Source organism: Gymnoscopelus braueri, assembly GCF_963280865.1.
Source record: "Gymnoscopelus braueri genome assembly, chromosome: 16".
NCBI lineage: Eukaryota > Metazoa > Chordata > Actinopteri > Myctophiformes > Myctophidae > Gymnoscopelus > Gymnoscopelus braueri.
The window spans coordinates 35,617,438-35,642,484 of record NC_137616.1 but is presented as its reverse complement, the minus strand read 5'-3'; the positions used below and the strand labels follow the sequence as shown (position 1 = coordinate 35,642,484).

The window sequence follows — 25,047 nt, the reverse complement described above, 5'->3', positions numbered from 1 at the left end:
TCTTCATTGTTGTCATGCGTGTCGTGCTGCTCATGGTTGCATTTTGTTTCATTGTGCATCGTCTTGTTAGGAAGGTGTGTGGCTTTTGTTGTTGTGCGAGATCCATTGGTAGTTTGAAGGTTATTGGAGTCAGTGATTATTGTTGTTGTCATTGTGAGTACTGTCGATTTCCCAAACTTTTTCAGCTCGAGATCCAAAAGATACATTTGGTGTCTCCCCGGGACTCAAGTTTACAAAAATACATCATAAATTAATAGCAAATAGTAAGAATAGTGAAATTAGCCAATCTACAAGCTGTAAAAAGTGGGTGAAACTGTGGTTTCAAGAAAGGTTGAAAGACAGAAAAAGAAAGAAACAGAAAAACTGATCAGAGCAAAATAACCGTTTCTTTTCCTGTTTTGATGTATTTTTGCCTGTGAGCTTGTATTGTCCCCCCCTCAGCCTTGGACAAGTTAATCTGGAGGTAGACATTACTTTGGAAGGATATAGTTGTCTAAAATGCAACTTACATTAGAATTGATTGCTTACGAAAGCAAAGCATTGCTTGAGCATTGCTGAATTGTACACAACTTAAATGTTTACAATGTAAATGACAAATTCTGTCTGCCATACACACATCTGTGTAGGAACCCTGTTCACAGTGAAGTAAGACATTATGAACATCTTATCTTGTTCATGGGCAGTGTGAAATATATACTATACATAAGGGGTGTACATAAGGGACCTTATGGACTCTTTAAGGTACATAAGGTACCTTAAAAGAGAGAAAATATTACTTCTTTTCTATCAATTACACACCCCATGAAGCCTTGAATTCATGGATATTTTTTTGTTTTTGTCGCATTCCAAGGAATGCGACAAAAACAAACAAAATAAATCCATGAATTCAAGGCAAGGGGGTGCAATTGATAGAAAATAAGTAATCTTTTGGGTGAACTACTCCTTTAAAGACTCTTGGCTGGCGCGTGGCATGGCACACGGCAGGTGTGGAGGGCCGTTGGTGACTGGGCCATGGGGTTGCCGGATGATGGCGGCCGCCCTACGGATGCACACTTAATGTTTGTGAATAACTTAAGTTGGCACCAAATGATTTGTAAACTACCAAATTCTGGGTCAGGGTCTCGTAAGTAGCAGAGCGGCTGTATGTCAGCCATCTATTGAGAGTCAACCCACTCCTTCATTTGTGAACTTGCAATAATCACAAATGAAGGTTTTCGGAATAATTACCCTTGGGGTGTAACAAAGGCAGCACAAGGGCAGCAAGAGGGTAATCAATCTATGACCTGTTCCTATATCGTTACTGTTGGGCAGAAACCTTGTATCTCCATATTTAACATTTTCATAAATGATTGCCCTACTTTATCATACAAGAGTGTCACACAAAAGTAGTGAAAATAGCACTAACTCTACAAGCTCTGCAATGCAACACGTTGTGAGCTCGTAGATAGGCTATTTTCGCTACTTTAATTTAGTTTTAAAATAATAATGAAAAGGAACGGTTTCGGACATGCAAGATTTCGACCCGACATCGACGATATGTTATGTGTCATCTGTTAGATCATCAACAACTGTAGTGATGCCACACACCAGTGTGGATTGTTGTGCACTATATGTAGACGTGCATGTGATGAAACGGAAGCAGTAAGCCATGTTTGTATTGTTTTCATCGTGTGTGTGTGTGTGTGTGTGTGTGTGTGTGTGTGTGTGTGTGTGTGTGTGTGTGTGTGTGTGTGTGTGTGTGTGTGTGTGTGTGTGTGTGTGTGTGTGTGTGTGTGTGTGTGTGTGTGTGTGTGTGTGCATCTGCAGTACAGTATGTGTTGAAGAGATAAGGTAGCAACACAGTGGCCTGTGTGTAGTGACACACGAGTCAGGGTGTTTTGTTGTTCAGTGTGTGTGTGTGTGTGTGTGTGTGTGTGTGTGTGTGTGTGTGTGTGTGTGTGTGTGTGTGTGTGTGCGTGCGTGCGTAGTGACACACGAGTCAGGTTGTTTTGTTGTTCTGTGTTATTTGGGTCTCTGTTACTTGATTGCTGTCGGCCATCAACGCCACTTGGTTGCCACGGAGACACCTGAAGGTGTCCGTAGAGAAGCCTGAATAGGCTGTACGTAATGGACGACTTTCATTTCAAATAAAAAGGTTGGGTTGTCTGTTAGTCAAGAGTTTTTACAACAATAATATTTCTTTGAAACTGCTACAGTAGCTTGCTGTTGCTACTGTATTTGTTAATGACGCTAGCCCAAGTCAATGGAGAATGAAACGCTCTGCTTATCATTACTGTAGCATTGCAGACAAGCCATAAATAGTCAAACACTTACCTCTGCATTAGCCGATTAAAGCGGTAGCAGTTAAAACGGTGTCCGACCTGACACTGCAGGTCAGGGTTCAATTCCCCTGCCGGGTCGAACCAAAGACTATAGAAATGGGACCCAATGCCTCCCTGCTTGGCACTCAGCATTAAGGGTTGGACTGGGGGTAAGTGCCTGTGACATACTTGCGTCATGTCCAGGGGGTGTACTTGTACATCATGCTGCCTCACGCTACAGAAACGGAAGATACAGTAGGCTCCAGTCCTGACCTAAAGTACTTACTTACTATGTTAAGCAAGGGATCATTAATCATTATTTCTCAAAAATGACTGGCTGGCCGTCAATTATCCCGCTTATTACACGGCTACTAAATAAATAAATTAATAAATTGACTCAAAAGTAACAACAAAATTAAGTATTTTCTTGTTTACGATAATAAAAGTATTCCATAAGTGTTGTGGACACAGTCGCCTCGGAAAATAAGGAAGTGATGATCAAATAGAATACATTTTCGGTTACTGCATTGTCTATTTCTCGCTTCAAATGTTTTCAAAAACATTCTTGAGAGCAATGTTTAGCTTTACATGACATGTTGGATACAGCACAAAATCAAGCAGCGCAGATTGATATGAGCAGGTGCTCTGAGTCTTTGATTAGACAGCGTTCTGTTATAGAGCTCATCGGTCATTAAACTGAAATAACACAACGCTGAATTCAGTGATTGACAAATCAGAATCAAGCATTCAACCAAGCCGTGTAATAATACAATATAACTTGTACATCTGCAGTGTTTGGAGGCGGTCTCTCTACTCTACCATTGAGCAATTTATTCCCTGGTGTCGGGTAGGACAACTACTGGTTGACAATGTCAATATTTTATTCAGACGGCACACCAGATTGGAAGGACCTGTATGTGATTGTATCAGAATTAGTTTACAGGATGACAGTAGTAAAGCAGTGATTCTCAAACTTTGTCATGTCAAGGAACCCCAAATTGATATTTGGCTGACCTCCATCTGAAAAGATTTCATGCCAGGGAAGATTTGTGCTTTTAAACATTTTCAAAATGATTCATATTTGGCATAGATTGGCTTATTGTCGGTATCAGCCGAGAATGCGGCAGTCTATCCCTGTTACAATGCGCTAGACCCTTGGGAGATAGAATGCTGAGGTCGAGCATCACACCTACCATTAGCTACTTATAGCACCGAAGCCACGGTACTCATATGCTGAGATCGAACCAATGGCCTTGCGGTCCAAAGGCGAGAGCTCTACCGACTGAGCTACCCGGACATGTGTGGTATTACTACTTTTACTTAAGTAAAACATTGGAGTACTACTTCCACCGCTGGTTTCCAATTATGAGCTGTCTGCTCGCTGACGGCATTACAAACAGACAGCAGACCCTTTCTCTCTCTCTCACACACACACACACACACACACACACACACACACACACACACACACACACACACACACACACACACACACACACACACACACACACACACACACACACACACACACACACACACACTGACGTTCTGCTCACTGAAGGCATTACACACAGCAGACTTCTCTCACAAACGCACACGCACGCACACACACACACACACACACACACACACACACACACACACACACACACACACACACACACACACACACACACACACACACCGACACGTCTGCTTGTAGTTAGCATAATACTTACCAGTTGTGCTACTGGCATCTCACCACAGATACTGTACATCAGTGTGTGTGTGTGTGTGTGTGTGTGTGTGTGTGTGTGTGTGTGTGTTTGTGTGTGTTTGTGTGTGTGTGTGTGTGTGTGTGTGTGTGTGTGTGTGTGTGTGTGTGTGTGTGTGTGTGTGTGTGTGTGTGTGTGTGTGTACATTTGATGTGACAGCTGGTCTGCAGGTGGAGGGGTGAGCAGGCCAAAGCCTTATACCATAGGAGAAAGATATAAGGTGACACTGTGTGTGTGAGACTGTGTACACGTGTGTGTGTGTGTGTGTGTGTGTGTGTGTGTGTGTGTGTGTGTGTGTGTGTGTGTGTGTGTGTGTGCGCACGCTTGCTTGTGTGCGTGCGTGCGTGTGCGTGTGTTTGCATGCGTGCCTGCATGCATGCACGTGTGTATGAGACATTATCCCAGTTGAACTCAGTGGAGGGTCATATGTCTTGCTGCAGACCACTGTGGTAACGTGAGCAGACAGATCAGGTCTGATGAACCATACACTCTGCCTGTTTCTGAAGCACCACTTGAACCCCATGCAGCATCCATATATCCTGGGGGGAACATGAGCCAAACATATCCTAATAAAGCCAACCCGAACGTTCCCACCAGAATAGGGATGCTGGGGTTCTTATACGAATAATAAGAATAATACATACATACGAGGGGGACGAAGGCGGGCAATGTTGTGAAGGTGGAAAAGGGCAGTTTTAGTGATCTGGCTGACATGGGACTGGTAGAAGAGGGTGGGTCCAGGATGACACCAAGATTGCAGATCAATAGCTGTGGTTATTAGGAAGAGCGTTTCAATCTCAGCCTCACCTGTCAAATAACCCCCCTCTCTCTCTCTCTCTCTCTCTCTCTCTCTCTCTCTCTCTCTCTCTCTCTCTCTCTCTCTCTCTCTCTCTTCTTCCACTAGGTCCAGCTGTCCAGCGCCAGGTCCAGAATGGACCAACCACAGATGAGATTGAGGCTCAGAGAGCAAGGTAAAATACCATGATTGACATCTCACCAACAGCATCCATGAATGTGATCTGTGTGCTACAAAATGGAGGAATTGTTTGTTTGTTTTTTCGCGGTAAGCTTTCATAATTTGAGATGGTGTAGTTGTGAAACTCCTAAAAGTAGGCTGACAAGCAAGTGGAGGCAGTTTGAAGGGTAACAAGTCCTTTGCCCTTGAAGTGATCATGGATATAGGCTTAAGTAGCATATTGCTATTCAGAATATTCAGATTCCCACTTGGAGGAAAATAATCTCTCAAGACAGATTCTGCTAATAACAGCAGACCTGTTTCTAAACAAAAAAGGAGGTGGTGCCCAAAGAGGAAAAAAATATTATGTCGTCAGCTGCCGACTGCTTCTTTTACATCATCCAGTTTGAGGCCTTTTTGGTGCAAACTGCAAAAAAACAAGTAAAGAAAATACAAGGAGGAACCACATCAAAGCCGTCTGTTCAAACTGACAGGATTTCACGTTACGAAAGATAAAGGTTGCTTGGCTATTTTTAGAGATGTTCTGACATTCGCTGTTTGACTGTTGGTGAAAATATTCACTTCCATATTCAGACTGATAGCATTTAAATTTTAATGGGGGCGGGCGTAGAGAAAGAGACAACATTAGCTCCATCAAGATGCCCTCAGCAACCTCTTTTATGTTATACTCTCTGTCTGTCTCTCTCTGTGTCTCTCACTCTCTCACTCACTCACTCACTCTCCCTTTCCTTCTCCTCTCCTCTCCCCTCCCCTCCTCTCCCCTCCTCTCCTCTCCTCTCCTCTCCTCTCCTCTCCTCTCCTCTCCTAAAATGTCAGATTAAAGCTGTATCTGTCACCCTAGGGGTGAATAACACATAAAAAGACAGTTGAGTTTGAAGAACTACAAACAGCAAGTAGCCTACAGTACATAGGATGCAACACAAAAGCCTTAAAATGAACACAAGACCTACATTCTTTTTGCTAAGTCATGGTGGCAGATTCCAGTCAGCTTGATAATGGATGTTCATCAGTGTTAAGAGATTATGCCGTAGGCCGTTTTGGTGACCTAGTATAATCTACAAGCTTTTGTGCCGTTTTATTTTCCTACTGTTGTACTCTCTACTTCCCCCTACCTCCCACCCCCTCACTTTATGTCTCTCTCTCTCTCTCCCCCTCACTCTCCCTGTTTCTGTCTCTCCCTTTGTCTGTCTGTCTGTCTGTCTGTCTGTCTGTCTGTCTGTCTGTCTGTCTGTCTCACCCCCTTACTTACTTTCTTTCTGTCTCACTGTCTCTCGCCTCAACAGAGACTGACACAACTAGGTCTTTGTTGTCCATGCTTTTTCCGTTATTGGTTTCAATCTGTTCAGTCTGTCCCCATTCCAAAAGCCCAGGGCTTACAGGGACACATATGATGGTGATATACTTCCCTCTGATCCGCTGTCTGATATACATAGACTACACTCTGATCTGTCCTGCTGCCACGCAAAGTATCACTGTGTGATTGTGAAGGACGATTGTCTGCTTGCATAGTACAGCGTTTCTCAAACGTTTCAATTTTAAGAAACCCCTTAAAGGTAGGGTAAGTGATACATTTTTGGTTAAAACTAAAAGGTTGTTGTTAAATGGTTAAAGCACTATGTTCTGATAGTAATAATCACTATAGAGCGTATGTTCAGTAACAGGGGCCTCCCTGGCTCGCCAGCTCTTTAATGAACAAAAAATACATTTTCAGGTAGGTGACAACATTTCAGCCTATCAGGAGAGTACCCATTTATTAGCTTAATTTTTTTATAGTGTTCCAGTTAAAACAAAATCTGCTCATTTCTTTGTCATCACTTCCAACTTCACTTGTTTAATCTGTATCCTGTCTGAGTTCTCTATCCTGATTGGATCAAATTGGTATCCTGACCTGAAAATGCATTTTCTGTTTAATAAAGAGCTGGAGAGACAATGTAGACTCCTGTTACTCTATAGCGATGAGTACTATCGGAATATAGAGCTACTGTAATTAACACTCATCTTAACCTAAAAAAAAATCTCTTACCCTATTACCCTTAACTCTGAGAGTGCACAAATTTGGCTCCATTTGGTACCTGTAAGGGTCCATTTGGGACCACCCTCAAAGATCCTTGGACCCCAAGTGTTATATTTTCTTGGTGTGTGTATGTGGGTTCTGTGTGTCCCACTCCCTGTAAATGTACAGTAGGAAAACGAGAAATGCAGGAAGCGTTTCACATTTCTCAACGGACTGGGTAAATCTTTACATTTCCTTGGAAATGTCCCAGCAGACCAAAGTAAATGTGGGGGGAAATAGCGAATAAGCTACAGACAGCCACCAGAAAAGTGGCTCCCATCAATATGCTCTGAGGCGGCTCTACTGTAGATGGGAAGGGATGGAGGGAGGGGGGAGAACTAGTTTTGTACAACATTCACTCACAGCTGAATAAAGAATGGTTTTACATGCAAACCTTTTACATCACTTCAAAACAAGGCGGGTGTCACTGTTTGAGTCAGGGCAGAATGGAGGACCCAAATTTAGGAGAGACAGAGGCAGAACAGATCGGTTGAATGTGTTAATTAACTAAAAAGGGAGGAATACAAACTATAAGAACAGAACTCAAGACATGACCTACGCAACAGTAGACAATGAAATAGTGAAATTGTTGGTCAAACACAGGGTTTAAATAGACAGGGAAATAACACAGGTGAACTCAACAGACAATCAACACTGGGATAGGCTGGGGGACTAAGAGGACACAGGAGGAGAACATGACTAATCAACGGGTAGGTGAGACAAGACAGGCAACAGCTACAATGAGAACAGGAAACAATGGAACAATACTACAAAATGAGGTACAGGAGTGTAAAGAAAAACCTAACAAGGAAACAGGGAATGCAACATTACTTCAAAATAACAGGAACACCACTGAAAAGTACAAGGAAACACCACAGGCAGACAGAGCATATCACGGATCGTGACAGCGGGCGCGGACACTCTCACGTCGACGAGGGTATACCATCCAAGTTGACAAGCCATAGTGCAATGGTTCCCAGAGCCAACGTGAAAATCTCAAAGGCGGTTGAATCATCAGTGTTGTGTAAATTAATGTTTTTGCTAATGCGTATTTTCCGATATCTAACCACTTAAACCCTCAATACTTAGCCTACTAAACTTGACCTGTGGCTCTGTACTTGGTCTGCTCCTTTTCCCCTCCGCCATCTCTTCACCTAATATAGCAGATGCGTTGGGAGCTTGTAGATCTGCTATTGTCTGCAAATGTTCCCCTCAGAATAGGGATGCTAGTGGTTAATGAAAAAAAAAACACTTCCTTTCACACAAACATTTGGGGGCCCCCCCTGTAGTAACTCTGAGGACCCCCCAGGGGTCCCGGACCCCCTGTTGAAGACCCATGGTCTATAGCAGTGGTTCTCAAAGTGGGGTCCAGGGACTCGGGGTTCTTTGAGGGGGTTCTAAATTGACGTCTGTAACTCTGACAGTATACAAATGGAACCAAATGAACTCTAACGGGTCCATTTGGTTCCATTTGTATACTTTGTATATATGGGGGATCTGTGAAATGTAAAAGTTTGAAAACCACTGGTCTATAGTACGACCATGTGACTGTGTGTGCACGCATAGAGCTCCCTCCAGTGGCAGGTGCATAGTACTGCACAGAGCAGGTGGTGGAGTCAGGGTGGTGCTGACTCTGCACATCTCTCCTCCGACAAGCAGCTGGAAAGTTCCACTCCGCTGACTCTGACCTCTCGTCTCTCTAAGCCTGGATTGTTGACATGTGCTTCTCACATCAGAGACACACGTGTGGGGCAAGAGGGCGTGTTTTTATTCCACACAGGTAGCTACTGTGGTTGGTCCATTTCAGAGGATCTTTCTGAGTGATTCTCAAATGCCAGGAACCCCCATACAAGATTTGTTCAAATGTTTTCAAAATATTCATTTTTTTTCACATTTGTTCAAGCATTTATTTTATATTATAGGAGATCTACAAGCTCACAAGACAGATTAACTGACCAGCTGAATGACTGACTGATGGACCGACTGCTGGCTGACCAGCGGACCTACAGACTGACTGACCGACTGACCAGGCCACTCACAGACAGACAGACAGACAGACAGACAAACACTTGTAGTGATTGTAGCATGATGATAACGTACGTGAAGGTGGTGGTTGTAGTTAGGTGACTGACAGTGTTTGCTGGTGTCTCTGCAGGCAGATGATGGAGCAGCAGCAGCAGATACAAGCCCACATGGAACGGGAGCGACGGTCTTCCAACTCAGGTATAGACGCAGAGGATGCAGTTTTAAAGCTCTATTATGTAAGACAGAATATTTAATCAAAGGTCGTGTCCAACCTAGACACAGGATCTAAATGTCTCAATTGAAGTCAAGATCAGGGAGGCCAAATACAACCTCCCCAATTATATTTATATTTAAGTTATATTGTACATTCATTGAACATACTTGACCACACAGATTAGACAAAACAAAAAAAAGACATAACAGAGTTTTAAGATACTTGTTGCATGTATATCGTATATCAGTATATCGTCTCTGTCGGGTGGAAACCTCATATGTCCAAAACTGTTACTTTTCAGGATTCAAATTCATAAACAGCAAAAGTTGCAGATCTACAAGCGTATCGCTTCATGCCGTGTTTCGAGCTTGCAGATCTGCTACTTTTAATGCTTTCTTTTTAAGTTAAAATATGGAGATGAAAGGTTTCTGCCCAACAGCAACGATATGCAAATAAAATGTTTTTAAAATAATAATCTAATATAATAACCTTGCTTCCTCCCTGCAGGTTCTCCTTTCCAGGGACACCCCGCCGTGCTCTCGGTGGCGGCCCCCGTCATGCCTCCGCCCATGAACATGAACATGAACATGAACATGGGCGTGGGCCCCCCTCCCCCTCCGCCGCCCCCCGGGCCCCCTCCGCCCTCGGTGGTGGCGCCCCCGCCTCCACTCCCCCCTCCCCTCCCCATGGGCGGAGGAGGAGGGGACGATTCCTCCCAGGCCGCCACGGGACTTGCCGCCATGATCGCCGGAGCCAAGCTACGGCGTGTTCAAAGAGTGAGATTTTGCCCTTTTATCCTTTTTTATTCTTTACCACTTAAACCCATAGACTTAGTAGAGACACAATTGTATCTGCTATTTTTTCTTTTTTACCGACTTGGTAAACTGGACCGGAGTTGGCTCTGTACTTGGTCCGTTTTTTTCCCTCTCTACACCAAATCTCTTCACCAAAAATAGCATATCTACCTATTTTTGGCTAATGTTGGCCTCAAAATATGGATGCTGAGGTCCATGTTTTTATTAGGGAAAAAACTACAAAAGCACAAGTAAACACAAATTGTGTCCACTTTTTTAAAACCTTTTTTCTCTGTATGTACTGTATAAAAGAAAACTAAAAAAAGAAAACACAATGTAATTGGCAGCAATTATTAGTGTGTTATTGTCTCCGCCAGGCCGAAAGGCATGGCGAGAGAGTATGTTTTACCCTCCGTCCGTCCGTCCGTGTGTCCGTCCGTCCTGTCTGTGTGTTAGCAGCTAATCTCCGGCACCGTTGGCCCGGTCGCTGCGAAACTGTGCACACACACTCCCTGGATGCCAATTCAGAACCTCTGCCCCAATTTTTTCACATGGGCCTGTTATAGCGCCACCAGGAGGCCGATTTGTGCAAAACCCATTTCTATACATTACTCCTACAGATTTGATCAAAACGTCATGCAAATCGGTACACAGTATCTCTATAGTCATGTTAACAGGAATCTGTCCGATTTCCCATATTCCATCCTCATTGCCTATGGTTGACTTCCAAAGTTTGCAGGATTGGTCCGTTTTGAACAAAAAGCCTCAAACTATGCACGCAGCTTGCGATTTCCGTGAATTTTCACACGCACATTCCAATTAAGCCGAGGAAGAAATGCCACCCTTTTCACATTGGCCTGTTATAGCGCCACCAATAGGTCTAATTTAGCAAAACACATTTTTGGAACAAAATGCCTCAAATCATGAATGCAGTGTCTTGCCGTGAAAGACCTAAGAATAAATGGCACCCTTTTCACATTGGCCTATTATAGCGCCACCAGGAGGTCAGAATAACGTACCTGACCTGGCGGAGACCTGTGCTCCGAGGAGCACTTTTTCTAGTTTCAAATGTTTTAAACATGCAAATTATTCTATTCTACAATAAAGTATAAAGTATTACAAAATGGATATACTCAAGTACAGAAAAGTTAAAGTACCTCAAAGATTGTACTTAAGTACAGCACTTGAGTATGTAGTTTTTCATTTTGAAGTAGTTGTGCTTCGTTCCTCTGTGATGAGTTAGACGTCAACGTGGATTCAGCTCATTAGCTTCTAAGTGTGGGGAATCAGCTTATTAGGCTGCCTAATAAGACAGGAGAATGAGGGGATGAAATGCAATGCACACCATGTAGGATATATATACATTATGACTTCATAAGAGCCTGAGGGAAGGATGCTTCCTAATCACCACAGTTCTATATTATCCTCTACACTTATCTCCTTTCCTCTCATCTCTGATCCTTTATTCTCCTATCTCCTCTCATGTCTCCTCTACTCTCCCCTCACATCATCTTGTTTCATCCTCTCCTTTCCTCTCTCTTCTGCACTGTAATTGTATATGCTATTTTTACTTCTTTTGTTTTATGCATCCTAATGTCATTGTATAATTGTGTTTCCTTTGCTTGATGTTCTGTGTAAAGCACATTGAATTGCTTCCTTGTTGAAATACAAATAAAATTGCCTCTCCTCACAGTCTGGAGAGGACAGCTCTTCAGGCACAAAAAATGATGCCAACAGGACCAGTGGAGGTGCTAGTGGAGGACTCATGGAAGAGATGAACGCTCTGTTGGCACGAAGGTCTGTGCATCCAGTCATTCATCCACACATCTATACAATTTTTTTATTGTTTGTTTATATAATTTAACCTGTCTTTTTCTTTAATTGCATGTCTATCGTATTTGCTTTGTTCAGGACCCCAGGAACACTAGAGGCTCATTCGTGTGTCTCTAATGGGGATCCTGTAATAAACAACAAACAATAAACAGTAGAATTTTAGCTTGCCCTGAGCTGCCTAAATAAGGATGACTGGACACTTAACTTGCATGTACTATGCGAGCAAATACAATAGGACTAAAGTCCCGAGCCAAGTGTGCTCAACTGACTGAGTTTTTAAGGAATGACGGGTGCGGACTGACAGCAAACAGTCTTAAGTAACAGTTCGAACATATAAGAACATATAACCATGTAAATGGTTGTCAATGAAAGCCTGACCTGCTTAGGAAACAAAGTCCATGAGATGCAGATATTAAGATAGTACGACTTTACCTTGCACTGATACAGTAGGTCACTGATGAAGGCAAGGTACTGTATGTGATAAATAGCATCTGTCGGGTGGAAACCCCATATGTTCAAAATTGTTACTTTTCAGGATTCAAATAAAAAAATTGCAAAAGTAGCTGACCTACAAGCTCAAAATGCGTCACTTCGCGCTGCGTTTTGAGCTTGTATATCTGCTACTTTTGATACTTTTGTGTGACGCTGTAGTATGATCAAGTAGGGCATTAATGTACGAAAAAACACAAAAACGTTAGAATATGGAAATAATGAAGAGGATTCTGCCCAACAGCAACGATATACAGTGTTATATTGATATGTAAGACACAGAGCTGAATGACTTGACAGCTTGGTTGTGACTTAAGGCTTCTTCTTGCCCCCAGAAGGAAGGCGGCTTCAGAGAGACCAGAAGACAGCCAAAATGTGAGTGATGCTAGCATGCAGCCTCTCTCATGTACTGAACTCAATGTGATGGGATTAGGGCTGCAACTTTCCATTATTTTATTAACTTTTTAGATGAATTGAATAATCGAGAAGCGCATGTATATGCGCTTCTCGATTAACACTATATTTGTAATTGTTTTAATATATCAACAAACCAATTAACCGCCCAAGTGTTATTTTATACTTTGTCTTACAACGTTCTCATGCAACAATAGTGAAAATAGCACAGCTACAAGCTCGCAAACACGTTGAGAGCTTGTAGATCAGCTATTTTCACAAATTTGGAATTTCTTTTAAACCTTTTTGAAACCTTTTTCCTATAATAACATGCCCAAAATAGGGATCAATTATGAATCAATTAATTGATTAAGCATAGATTATTTGTTATAATTGATTAAATTAGTTCGATTAACTGTTGCAGCCCTAGATTGTCACTGATTGTTGATGATAATGATCGCTTGTTCTCCTCATCCTCCTGCAGGATGACCCAAATTCTCCATCACCCAGCACCCGCAGTGGACACAACTCTATAGGTGAGCCCACTGCAAAAAAAGAAAAGAATGCTTCTATTTAACAATCTACACTACAGTATGAGACGCACTCTCCTCAGAGACAGAGAACCTCTGAAAAGCTTTCGAGCTTGTGGCTCTGCTACTTTTGATGCTTTTTGCAATATGAGAGGAAGGGTCAGTGGTTGGACAGCACAAGCTGGACAGACAAGAGGCATTACTCAATGTCGGTTTGTCTGTCTGACTATCGATCGACTGTTAAATCGATCTGCTCGCAATCGTGGTTTGCAGTTTTATTTATCCATCTATATATCTATCTATTGTATGTCTGTCTGTCTGTCTGTCTATCTAACTAGATCCTACTGTACTACTGTACTTGTCATCATCCTCTCCTTTGTTTCTGTTGCTGCTACATGACACCTGAATTTCCGTCCGGGATCAATAAAGATTTATCTCATCTTATCTTATTTGATCCTCTCTGTCGTCCAGATGGAGCCAAGAAGCCGTGGGATCGGGCCAACTCAGCAGAGAGGTCATCGCTGGTTTCCAGGTGACTTAAAGCATCTCTACTCCTTCAATAGCCTACATTGATAGAGTGAAATAATAGTCATTAAACTCATTTTATATGTTTTGTTTTGCAGGATAGTAATAATGGGCTATAATCTCACTGAATACGTTTTGTTTTGCAGCATTGTAATAATAGGCATTAATCTCACTGTTTTGTTTTGCAGGGTACGGCCGGTAGGGAGTGGCAGTGACACAGACGCCTTAGACCTCGATAGAATGAAACAGGTAAAAGAAACATGGAATGATTATGGATTAGGACAAAAGACTAGTCAACAGGTCAGTACTGTCAGGATTTGACCGTAGCTAATATTTCTTATTTTCAAAAAACTATTTAGGCTTTTCTGTGATAGACAAATTATTTGATCGACTTTCCGCAGCGCATGAAAACGTTAGGTTTATGATGACCATTCCAACAGTATATAATGGTCTCCGTTTGGAGCTATATAAAGAATAACTTTCTGTTTGTTACTTTTAACCAGGAAATCTTGGAAGAAGTTGTCCGTGAGTTGCACAAAGTGAAGGACGAGATCATCGATGGTACGTTTCTGTCAACAAAGTCAGATGGGATTCTGTACAATCTCGGTCTCTGAGAACATCCTACATAATACTATACAGCATACGTAGATACCTCATTGGTCGCTGCTGTTCAATGGAGCGATGTGTCAATGTGGTTGCCATATGGGCTGGGGCAAGCAGTGCCTCTTAATGCATGTATGCCCCGTCTATTGAAGCAGGAGGTCTCTCCACATTAAAACCATCATAACTCGCTGAATTCTCAAGGGTTAGGGTTCAAGCCGTTTAGTTTGTTACAAATGTCAGACATGTAGTTATGTTATATAGGATAATTGGTTGAATAAAAAAATGTGGGTTTTCATACCAATAACACTGTACGTAGATAGTAATGGTTATAAATTAAGAGTTTTATTCTCGGGTACTTATATACAACTCAGGCATATTTCTTGCAGTGGAGTTATGGCAAGTGTCCCCTGCCAATATGGCAGCGACATTGATAATCATAATTCTGGCTGTAGTATAACCCCAGTTAATGTCTATGGAGATCATTAGGAAGGAGTCATGTAATGTTGGAACCACTAGGTGGCATTAGAGACACAGAGGACTAAATAGTGGTGACTGGGCATTGACTTGCTATCTAGGATGTACTATGCAAGAACATTTATATTGGTGTCAATGAAATTCTAACTTTCTAGGAAACAAAGTTCATGAGATACAGATTTCATACAGATCATTTTGAAGCAATTTAGATTTTGCTGCAATTTTGCCACCTATGATGACAGTATTGTTTGGAGACAAGAACTGATCTTTAAAACCTGTAGTCATCGATGTAGAGTTTTTCTCGTTTCTCAAGTTCAGTGCCTGCCTGTAGCCTCTTATGTTTGGCAATATAAGAATTTAACACTTTACTTGAAATTGTATGTTAACCACATTAACCCTGGCATCACAAAAAAAAAAATTAATGTAAGAAAAAGTCTTTAATTAACAGAAATAGCCTATCTACATGCTGATGCAATACGTTGTCAGCTTGTAGATCGTCTGTTTTCGATATTCGTCATAGAGTAGATAGGGCTTACGTGGTCAAGAAAGTGTCCCTCTCCTCTGTTTTACACATCGAACCCTGCATACATTGAATGTCACAGAATGTCATTTAATTCTTTGTTACCATATGCAGTCACCAGACTATTATCGCCTTAACTTGATGCCTGTGTTTTCTCCTGTCTAAATCTCTCTCTCTTGCAGCCATTAGACATGAACTCAGTAGAATTAGCACGACATAATCTCCCAGAACCACTCCCCAGCGTGACCCACCTTTTTTGGAGCCGTCACCCCCACCCTCCCCCCTGCAGCTGCTGCCGTGGCCCTGTGGAAGAGAGCCAGGAACAGGGGCCCAAACTGTGACATCTATTCGTTATGTGTAGCTGTGGTGTTGAAGCAACGCGGTGGGCAAGCCAGCGTTGTAGTGACACCACACCATCATCTAATGTCTTTTTAAACGTTTGGTTCAGGTTTTACGTTTGGAAAGGAAAGACACTGATGAGGGACGTTGGCGCACTCTCGCACCGATTACTCTGATGTCTTATTATGTCTGTCTGTCCGTTAGCCCAGTTTGCCCCTCTGTCGTCCTCGGCATAACCACATTAACCCTGGAGTCCGGATTTTGGTCATGTCATTATAGCCGAAACTTTTTGAAACATTTTCCAAAACCTAAAAAAAGAAAATCCCTTTTTAAAAGAAAAATGTCAAATCTACATGCTCACGTGTCACGATGCGACCCGTTGTGAGCTTGTACCGTAGATCGTCTGTTTCTCATATTTTTGGGGAAAGTTTAAAAAAAGTTTTGAAAATAGGGCTTAAGTGGTTAAAAGAAAACGGATACAAATTCACTTTAGTTTAATTTTTTTTAAAGTACGTTTTTTTGTGCTATTACTATCATTTTCAGTATCATTATCATTTTTATGATCGTCTTTGTAATGATGTGAATATGAGTAGTAGTGCTGTAGCTTAGTGAGTACAATGGTAATAATGAAACGGTAATGAGAATGATATTAATACGGTATTAATTATTATTGCACATTTTGTCAGTCTTTTGTATTTTATATCATTTTGCTTTCCTTGGGTTTTGTTTTGTTACAAAGCACACTCAAATGTATTTCTCATTATTTGACACGGACACCAAATTTTTAAAATGTTTTTATCCTTTACGGCTGTGTGGAATCTGTGTGACCGAAAAAGACAAACTCGGCCTGAAACAGAGGATGGAATTAACACTGTTCTTTGGATATTTCAATCTTATGAACAAAAAGTAACACAAAAACAGTATTTGTGATCATGTTAAAAGAAAAAAAGTCCATTGGCTGCAAAGATATGGTGAAGTATTGTTCATTTTATCATTTACTTTTATGACCAAGTGCTTCCTGGTTTGGGGAAAGAAAAAAAAAGTACACACTAAGTTTAAAAACAAATTCAAATAAAACTGTGAACTATGACTAGTCTATTCTTGGTTAGCATGTCTGCATTTATTGTGTATGACTTATTTTGCCTTTGACATCCCCTTACAAGGAGTTATGGGTGAATAATTGACAGTGGAAAGGTTGAATTTACTGGTGGGAAGGAATCCATGGCTCTGCTTTTGTTCGCATTCATTTTTATTGAATACCACTTTTTTTTCTTTTTTTCTCCAACCCAGTCCTAAAAAAGAAATAGAAACAATCGTAAACATCTGTAGGTGTCTGGGACTACCTTTACATTTTGGATACGATGTTGCAAAAAAGGTGATCTTCACTACGTTTGGACGGACTCCACCTCTGCCGGGAGCCGGTACAGCGGGACCTCATCTCGGAGCTATGGTGGAGAGTGAGATTCCAAACGGGGCTAAATACAGTGTAAAAAAGGGCTTAATGGTTAAAGGAAGTCCATAGTATAAAGTGACAGGGGAAAAAAAGGCATCTGAGGCACTCTGATCATATTAAAAATCCTTTATTATATCTGGGATAGATAGTCACTCAATTTATAGATATATATAGATAGAAACTCCTCAACTACACCACGTTAGCTTTTTCATTGAAGGAGTCAATCATGTCCTTGACCTGCTGGAACATTTCGTGGTTCTCTTTCATCGACATGACATCTTGAAGTCTTTTCTTTTGGCCCATGGATTTCTGTTGGAAAGGGGTGGGGGTACAAGAGCTCAGCTTAGACAAAGATAGGTGCAGTTATACACCCTGATTAAATGCTCCATTTTGCGATGGCCTAATTAAATTCAACATGTAAACCATTTGATAATCATGTCAGCTATGATGAAATGAGCCACCATGTCAGGCTTGTAATAAAAAAAAGGGGAAAAGAAAGAAGGTAGCTGTTCTCACTGACTAAGTATGACCAAGTATAAATTAAGGCTTAAGTGGTTAAAGGTAGATGTTAAATAATATCGGTTGTCCAAGTGAGAAGTCTAGGAATGGAAAAGGAAGTTGGTTTGTTTCATATACTGAAAAAACAGCCACAGTCCCTGGGGGTCTCTTTGGTGTGAACAGATCAACACCATCTGGTCCAGTGGTTCTCAAAGTGGGGTCCGGGGACCTCACTTTTATACTTGCCATTTTTGACACTTCTTTTTTAAACACAAATCTCTTCTGGGGGGCACAACATATTTTCAGATGGGGGTCCACGGTCAAATGCATATGCATTTGGGGGTCCTTGACATGAAAACCACTGATCTAGTCTGATTTAGATAGATTCAACAGATCTACTGTATGCCATCTAGTCTAAAGGTTCAGATGAGTTTCAAGTCATTAAGTTGGCTATAGTTCACATTTTGTACCTCCAACATGGCCAAGTGGTCGGCAGCATGGGTGGAGATGGTGGCCAGGTTGTTAGACACTGTTCGTCTCTCCTCATTGGTCTCAAGCAGCACCAGGTGGTGCCTAGGGTACAGATAGGAACACAAGTCAATGTGTTTAGTCTAAACACACCCAACTCCATTTTAGACAGACAATGGGGTGAGTGATTATTGTGCACAACTGTGCATCCTCAACTGTGCCTTTGAAATATAATATACTGCAATTATAAACATCTCCTCCCCTCCACTATAATGATCATCTCTTCACCTCCACCACAAATTCTGGGGACGTTTTAAAAAAGGATCTACAAGAGATTGTAGATTGGCAAGTTTCACCATAGGGCTGAGGTGGTTAAATGCAATAGGTTTTGACAATAAATACAGAGAAAACACCAACTGTTGCTGTGTGGTCTTCAGTTTCTGGACAGCGTCATCACGGCCATTATGAAGCTTGTTCTCATGGAGTTTTTGGTGGTTTTCAACAGACTCCTTCTCTGCTGTCCATTTCTGCTCCTCAAGTACCATCTCCTACACACAACACATTGAAAGTTGATATTAAATCACAGTGTGACCCAAATCATCAATTTTCATCCAGATGTTGAAGCAAAAGAAAATTTTAATCTAATGTCAAAATTAATTGAGAACCAATGTCATCCTCAGAGGAGCTACTTGGACAGAAAACGGGTCCAACTTATACTAGACCAGGATCAACAGGTTGGCTAGAGGTCACCACATGATAAACCAGATGATTCTGGCTGAAGATCTGTGTTCCATTTCATGTCTTTTCACACCATCTAAATAAAGCAAAAATAAAACTTTTTCGTTTTTGGATTCTTCATTCACCTTAGGAATATTACACAAACGAAAAATATCCTTGTCTTCTAGACATCACGGGGTGAGTAAACAATAAAAGTGAATGAAATAGTATTTTTTTGGTGAAATACTCCTTTAAGGATGTACTCCGTTGGTAGAGTGTAATCTTTGTTCTAGAGTGTAAAGCTCAATGTATTTATTTGGTGACAAAAGAAAATTATGGCTTGATATTTTAATTTCAGAAAAGATAATTCAGAGGCTGCTCTATACATTGTAACGGTTCCATTGAATTGATTTGATTGATTAAGGGTGCCAGGTAGACGGTCTACCAGAGAAAAAAAAAATCTCCTTTTTTTGTACTTTATAGTGAGCTCTTCTAGCCTAGCTCCACCCCCTGAATCGCTAGCCTCTCATTCAGGGTCTGGTGACGCTGTCGAGGGCGGGGTTTTCTCGGTTGAAAATCTAACCGGCGGCCCGGCCCAATTGAGATCGGGATAATCCAGTATGAACCAATCTTCAAAGAGTCACACTTTGGCCACGCCCCCATCTCAGAAAACGGCTGCACAGAGAGGGCTTGCCTTTCAGACTGAATAATGGAGTGAAACGAAATGAAAATTCAGGCCGAGTGTCTCATCTGGGGTTTTAACCATCAATGAAATCACACAAAGTACTTACGACAATCAAGCAAAAACCCATATATATATTGAGAACACACAAAACACTTTGACTATCAAAGTGCATACTAACTGACAACCAACTGATCACAAAACGCAAATATCCAGATAAACCCAACTCAGATGTCAATCCGTTTCACAGAGTAGAGCAGCAGCTTTTTAGGTCCCCAAAACGACAAACAAATCAAAATAAAATTCACCCAGCTCAAAATAAGTATTATGCCTAGATTAGCTCAAATGTACATAAACAGAAGCGGAGGTGATCTGGAACGGGTCAATACGTGGCATTCACAATATTGATCCATCATCAAGCTCAAAACGCGTCGCACTGCGATGCGTTTTGAGGTTGTAGATCTGCTATTTTTGCTACTTTTGTGGGACATAGAATGACGAAGTAGGGTATTAATTAAGAAAAAAGTTAAAATACGGAGATAAGAGGTTTCTGCCCGACAGTATATGAAATGTGGCCCTCTGGAGTGAGTGTGTAAATATAGTGACCCTCTCCATCATCAAAGTTGCCCACCCCTGATGTATGGTTTACCAAGCCTTACTTTGACCGTGTCAATGAGCCAGATTAGAGCGCCCAACACCTGAGGCCATGTGTGTGGAGCTCCAACAGAATACATGGAGCTCTTAGATGGAGGAAATGCATACCTTAAACCACAAAGAGAAACAGATGGTCAGAGCAGAGTGTCTTAAATCTACACTCAACAACTTTCATGGCAATCCATTTTGAGTTACAGTATCTTGTATGCAAGTGGAAATCTTGGCCAAAGGATGTCACTTGGCAAAATCAGTAGGGTTCTTCTTTATGATCACTACCAATTTAAAAAAAAAATATGATCTTGCTCTTTAACAAGACAAATAGAGGTATACAGGCAAATAATTTACCCTTGTTTAGAGTTTAAAATTAAAGAGGCTTTTACCTCACCAACAATTGTCAGAAGAATGTTTTACTTTTTATACATGCGTAGAAGTATCACGGTATTGTTAAATTACCCGAGGTCTCTCAGCAAACGAGGTACCTCCTCCTCCACTTTGGATTTAGGCATCTCAAAAGTTGGGTCCACCTGCTGGTAAATGAACTCAAACATTTTGAGGAACTCCTTGGTGGAGGGAGACTGGAGGGTTTTGGTGGACACCCCTCCTGGGTACCCGTTTTCTGTGAGGAACTAGAAATAAAAGAGAAAATCAAGTTACATTATTAGATAATACAAAACATACATTAACCACTTAAGAGGCCTGTTTTATACTTTGACAAGTTCTGAAAACTTTTACTTTTACTGCTAGTATTTTGATGCCAATACTTTTGTACTTTTACTTTACTTTTACTTGTAAATGTTCAATATACAGGCCTTATAAACACGTATAGGTTACAACAGGTCTAAATGGGGTAATGTGATAGTATTTTTGTGTTGCAGATTTGCTACTTTTACTTAAGTAAAATAATAATAAATCAGAATACTTCTTCCACCACTGGAAGTAGTGAAGGGTTCATAGTACCTCACACAACTTCCTGACGCACTGCTGTACATGGGCTTTGTCATGCAGAGGTCTGGGGTCCTTTTTCCCAGACGCTCCAAGACTGCCAAACAGGCTGTTCCGTCCTCCAAAGCTGCTGTTGCGATCCAATCCACCAGCCCTGTAGTGATTAAGTTCACCATATTAACTTTTTAACATTGGGTGCACGTCCTAAATGAATCATTAGCCCACTGTTTTGAATGCATAATGACATCTTCTAAATCCTGTTTTGTGGGAGTTACATACCGAGCACCAAAGAAGGAGGTCTTCCTCTCAGAGGTCCCAGACTGGGGTTTGCTCATGTTGAGCTTGCCATAGGAGGGTTGTACACCTTTACTGTAAATGAACAATGGTAAGCATTCTGAATTCTCATTGACGTCTTTAATATCGCGTCAAATTAGAACTGTGTTCCAAAAATAAACAAATGATCCCGGCGAATTGACTCATATGGATATGAAGCATTAACTGGCGGTGAGAAAACGCTAATGTTACTTCCGCCGAATGAGTAAACTTTTCGACAGAAACAGACTGTATCAAATATGAGTGACTGACTATCATAAACGATACAGAGCCACCTCCCTGACAATATCGCAGAGACAGTTTGTTTATTTTTGGACCACAATTCTTAGATGATGACCCGATGTTATTCTCCACAGAGAAATTACTTCCGCAACCCAGGGGATGAACGAGTGACGTCAGGACTTCGGTACTCTATTTAAAAGGGAAATAAACAGGCTTTCCAACGGTATAAAAGTTATTGCCAAGAAGCATTGTTACAACAGGGATAATAATCTACCAAACACGAATTTCCAAACTTTTTGTTTTATGTTTACAAATAACTTTTAGCTGTGATTCATTTACAGGCCCAGTTGGCTTTAAAAGTCTAGACTGAAAACTCAATAAACCTACCTCTGGGGTGTGGCATACATGCTCCTTCTAGTTGTATCAGCCACCCGCAAAGGCATCTCTGACTGTCTGCTGCCAGATGCATGTCTCTTCTTTACACTGGAAGTGATAATGGCATCATTAGACATTTATTGATCGCCGTGGGGAAATGCAGGTGTCAAAGCAGCACCAGCAATAAACACGAAACACAGGATAGGTACAGGTAAGAGAGTACAACTGAAAAATAAACATAGGCATCAAGTATAATGTACAATCTATCACCAGTAACATGAACAGATGACTTCTGTTAATGGATACCATCCAGTGGATATGTATGTAGTGTCTGTCAGCCGGCTTACAACAGCGGACATGTACAGTCTTATCAAAGGCTCTGTTACACTAAATCATGTGATGGACCCATCATTGGTATTACACCTGTGTTTACCATACTATTTCATGTCCGTATAGTATAGCTGCCATGAATAAGGACTACTTAATGCATTAACATCTCTGGGATACACGGTGGCCAACATTGATGCTTTGACATGTCACTACAAGTCTGGACATGGACAGTTTGATGTACTTTAGTGCAAGGACATCATTTAGTTAATTAACGTTACAAACAATAGACCCTTTTCACAGCCATGTTGGCTTGAAATAGTTCAAGGTCACTTGTCCTTCATGTGTCAACTATGATACTAATTAAGGCTCTGTTCCATTTGGTGTTGCAGAGCCTTTCCATTGAGCCAACGTTCACAATAGGCTCTATGCACAGCAGCCATATAAGAGAGAAATTGGGCTAGAAGGCTGTGTTCCACTTAGTGTAGCATGATGGTTCCCACTTTGAGACCCACTGGTGGATCAGAGTCTTTCCAGTGACAACAATATCCGCACCCTGACTCTGTTTGACCAGAATGGAACCGAGCCTTTATTTAGTATCATTGGTAACACCTGTGACCGAAGTAAGGAAGAGGCCCGATTTCTTTCCAATATGGCTGCTGTGCATAGATAGAGCCTTAAGCAGCACACCGACTGTTATAAAACAACCTTAATTACTATGGTAAACACCTGTTATTAAGGAAGTAGCCTAAAATGTCATGCCAATACGCAGTAAAATAGCTAATGTTAGCTTAATTTTAGTATTTCAAGCAGACGCAATGAGGCCGACGACATGACGCAGTTACTAATATCATGGCTAACAAAACGGTTAATTAGCGCTAGTTTAAATACTATAACAGCGACGACGTAACATTTCATTTGTCATTGGCTATTGACTCTTTACTTACCGGTCCATTTCTTTTAACTCAAATAATATTCTTCTTCCTTTTTACGTGGTTTAGTGAAACCCTGGTTTGAGAGAGTCAGGTGTTTAAATGCACCGCCTAGATTGGAGGGCGACAGACAGTATGAACGTGGCTGCAGTGGTGTAAAGTAACGAAGTACATTTACTCAAGTACTGTACAATAGTACACATTTGAGGAATCATTACTGGAGTATTTCCACTACTTTTCTACTCCACTACAATTATTTGAAAACTTTAGGCCTACTTGATACTTTGCAGATATAAATTATATTATAAAACATGCATTAACCACTTCCCAGTCCTATTTTATACATATCTGGCTATATGGATAAATAGCAGATTTACAAGCTCACAAGCTTGGCATCACCAGGCATTGTGAGCTTGTAGATCTTGCTATTTTCAAACATTTTATTTGCTTAATTACTTTCGGTATTTTAAGTATATTTTGATGCCAATACTTTTGTACTTTTACTCAAGTACATTTTGAATACTGGACTTTTACTTGTAACAGTATTTCTGCATTGTGGTATTGATACTTTTACTTAAATAAAACATTTGAGTACTTTTTACACTACTGTGTGCATGCCCAGGGCAGCTGCTTATTGAGATGCTGGTTCTCAAACCTTTTCATGTCAAGGAAGGACCCCCAAATTAATATGTAGGCTATTTGGCCACAGACTACTGAATACATTTTGTGCCAGGGACCACCTGCAGAAGAGAAGATTTAAAAAACGTTCTAAATTATTTCAAAAATGTGCGCTTTTTTACCCCAAGATTTTCCAAAATTGGTCAAAAATTGCAAGCTCATAATGCAAGCTTGTAGATCTGCTATTTTTGAATAGCTGAAGTATGCTTTAACACATTTTGCTGGGGACCCTGGAACCACACAAAAGATCCCTGGGGGTCCCCGGACCCCACTTTGAGAACCACACTGTAAACAAAAAGGGAAAACAATGAATGTATGCTTTGACATTTTTAGAAAATAATGTAAAGTGTACATGATTTGAACATTCATGGTATATCATTGCTGAACTTTACCCTGTGTTTAACTACACAGCCTAGATTGAAGGGCAAGGGCAAACATGAATGAACACGCCTGCCCAGAGCCAGCTTCTGAGATGCTGCTTCTATTCTCAAACTTTTTCATGTCAAGGAAGGATGATGCAGCATTACTGCCAAGAACTGTAAAAGGCTTTAAAATCACCCTGCAACTCTCAACCACAAGATGTCACAAGTGTGCATTATTTCACACAAATCCCATGCTTTGACTATATACACAGCTGATACAACAATTGATTGTCAGGTGTTCTGTTATATTCCATTGAAGGATTATTAATGTGTAGATGATTGAATATGTTAGCTCTATATCATCATTGGCCTGAAAAAGACTTTTATTTGAATAACTCACTAATATTAATTTTGATCTTTAGACTCATCTGCTGTCATTCCTGCACTTTCCTTGACTATTTTCTTGTTAAACATTACCAGATAAGAAGATGTATCAAAAGAGAACCAATGCCCTGACTCCCAGGCCACTCATGCATTCAACCAGAAGAGGGATATGTAAAAAAAAATATATATATATATATA

The 25,047-nt window shown here is 41.0% G+C and overlaps 2 protein-coding genes across 6 annotated transcripts in view; one reads left to right on the top strand and one right to left on the bottom strand.

The window, feature by feature from the left end:
* The window catches only part of evlb (Enah/Vasp-like b), an 83,287-nt gene extending 66,428 nt beyond the window's left edge, over positions 1-16,859 (top strand). For 4 of the 5 annotated variants that reach the window (XM_080453179.1, XM_080453176.1, XM_080453178.1 and 1 more), the window contains 10 exons: positions 4,959-5,025; positions 9,239-9,306; positions 9,830-10,098; positions 11,810-11,913; positions 12,774-12,813; positions 13,316-13,367; positions 13,833-13,893; positions 14,075-14,135; positions 14,390-14,447; positions 15,666-16,859. In XM_080453179.1, the coding sequence (XP_080309305.1) occupies positions 4,959-5,025; positions 9,239-9,306; positions 9,830-10,098; positions 11,810-11,913; positions 12,774-12,813; positions 13,316-13,367; positions 13,833-13,893; positions 14,075-14,135; positions 14,390-14,447; positions 15,666-15,703 (818 nt within the window). In that variant the 3' untranslated portion in view covers positions 15,704-16,859. The remainder of the gene's footprint in view (positions 1-4,958; positions 5,026-9,238; positions 9,307-9,829; positions 10,099-11,809; positions 11,914-12,773; positions 12,814-13,315; positions 13,368-13,832; positions 13,894-14,074; positions 14,136-14,389; positions 14,448-15,665) is intronic. The other variant, XM_080453177.1, reaches the window with a different exon arrangement.
* A 605-nt stretch (positions 16,860-17,464) lies between these two features.
* On the bottom strand, positions 17,465-22,234 carry LOC308102947 (kinetochore protein NDC80 homolog; the record flags this gene model as incomplete). The annotated part of the gene is made up of 8 exons (XM_080452799.1): positions 17,465-17,584; positions 18,244-18,346; positions 18,659-18,789; positions 20,300-20,402; positions 20,748-20,920; positions 21,252-21,366; positions 21,516-21,605; positions 22,179-22,234. 8 exons carry the CDS (start codon positions 22,232-22,234, stop codon positions 17,465-17,467), a joined length of 891 nt encoding a protein of 296 aa, XP_080308925.1.
* Positions 22,235-25,047: the final 2,813 nt, after the last annotated feature.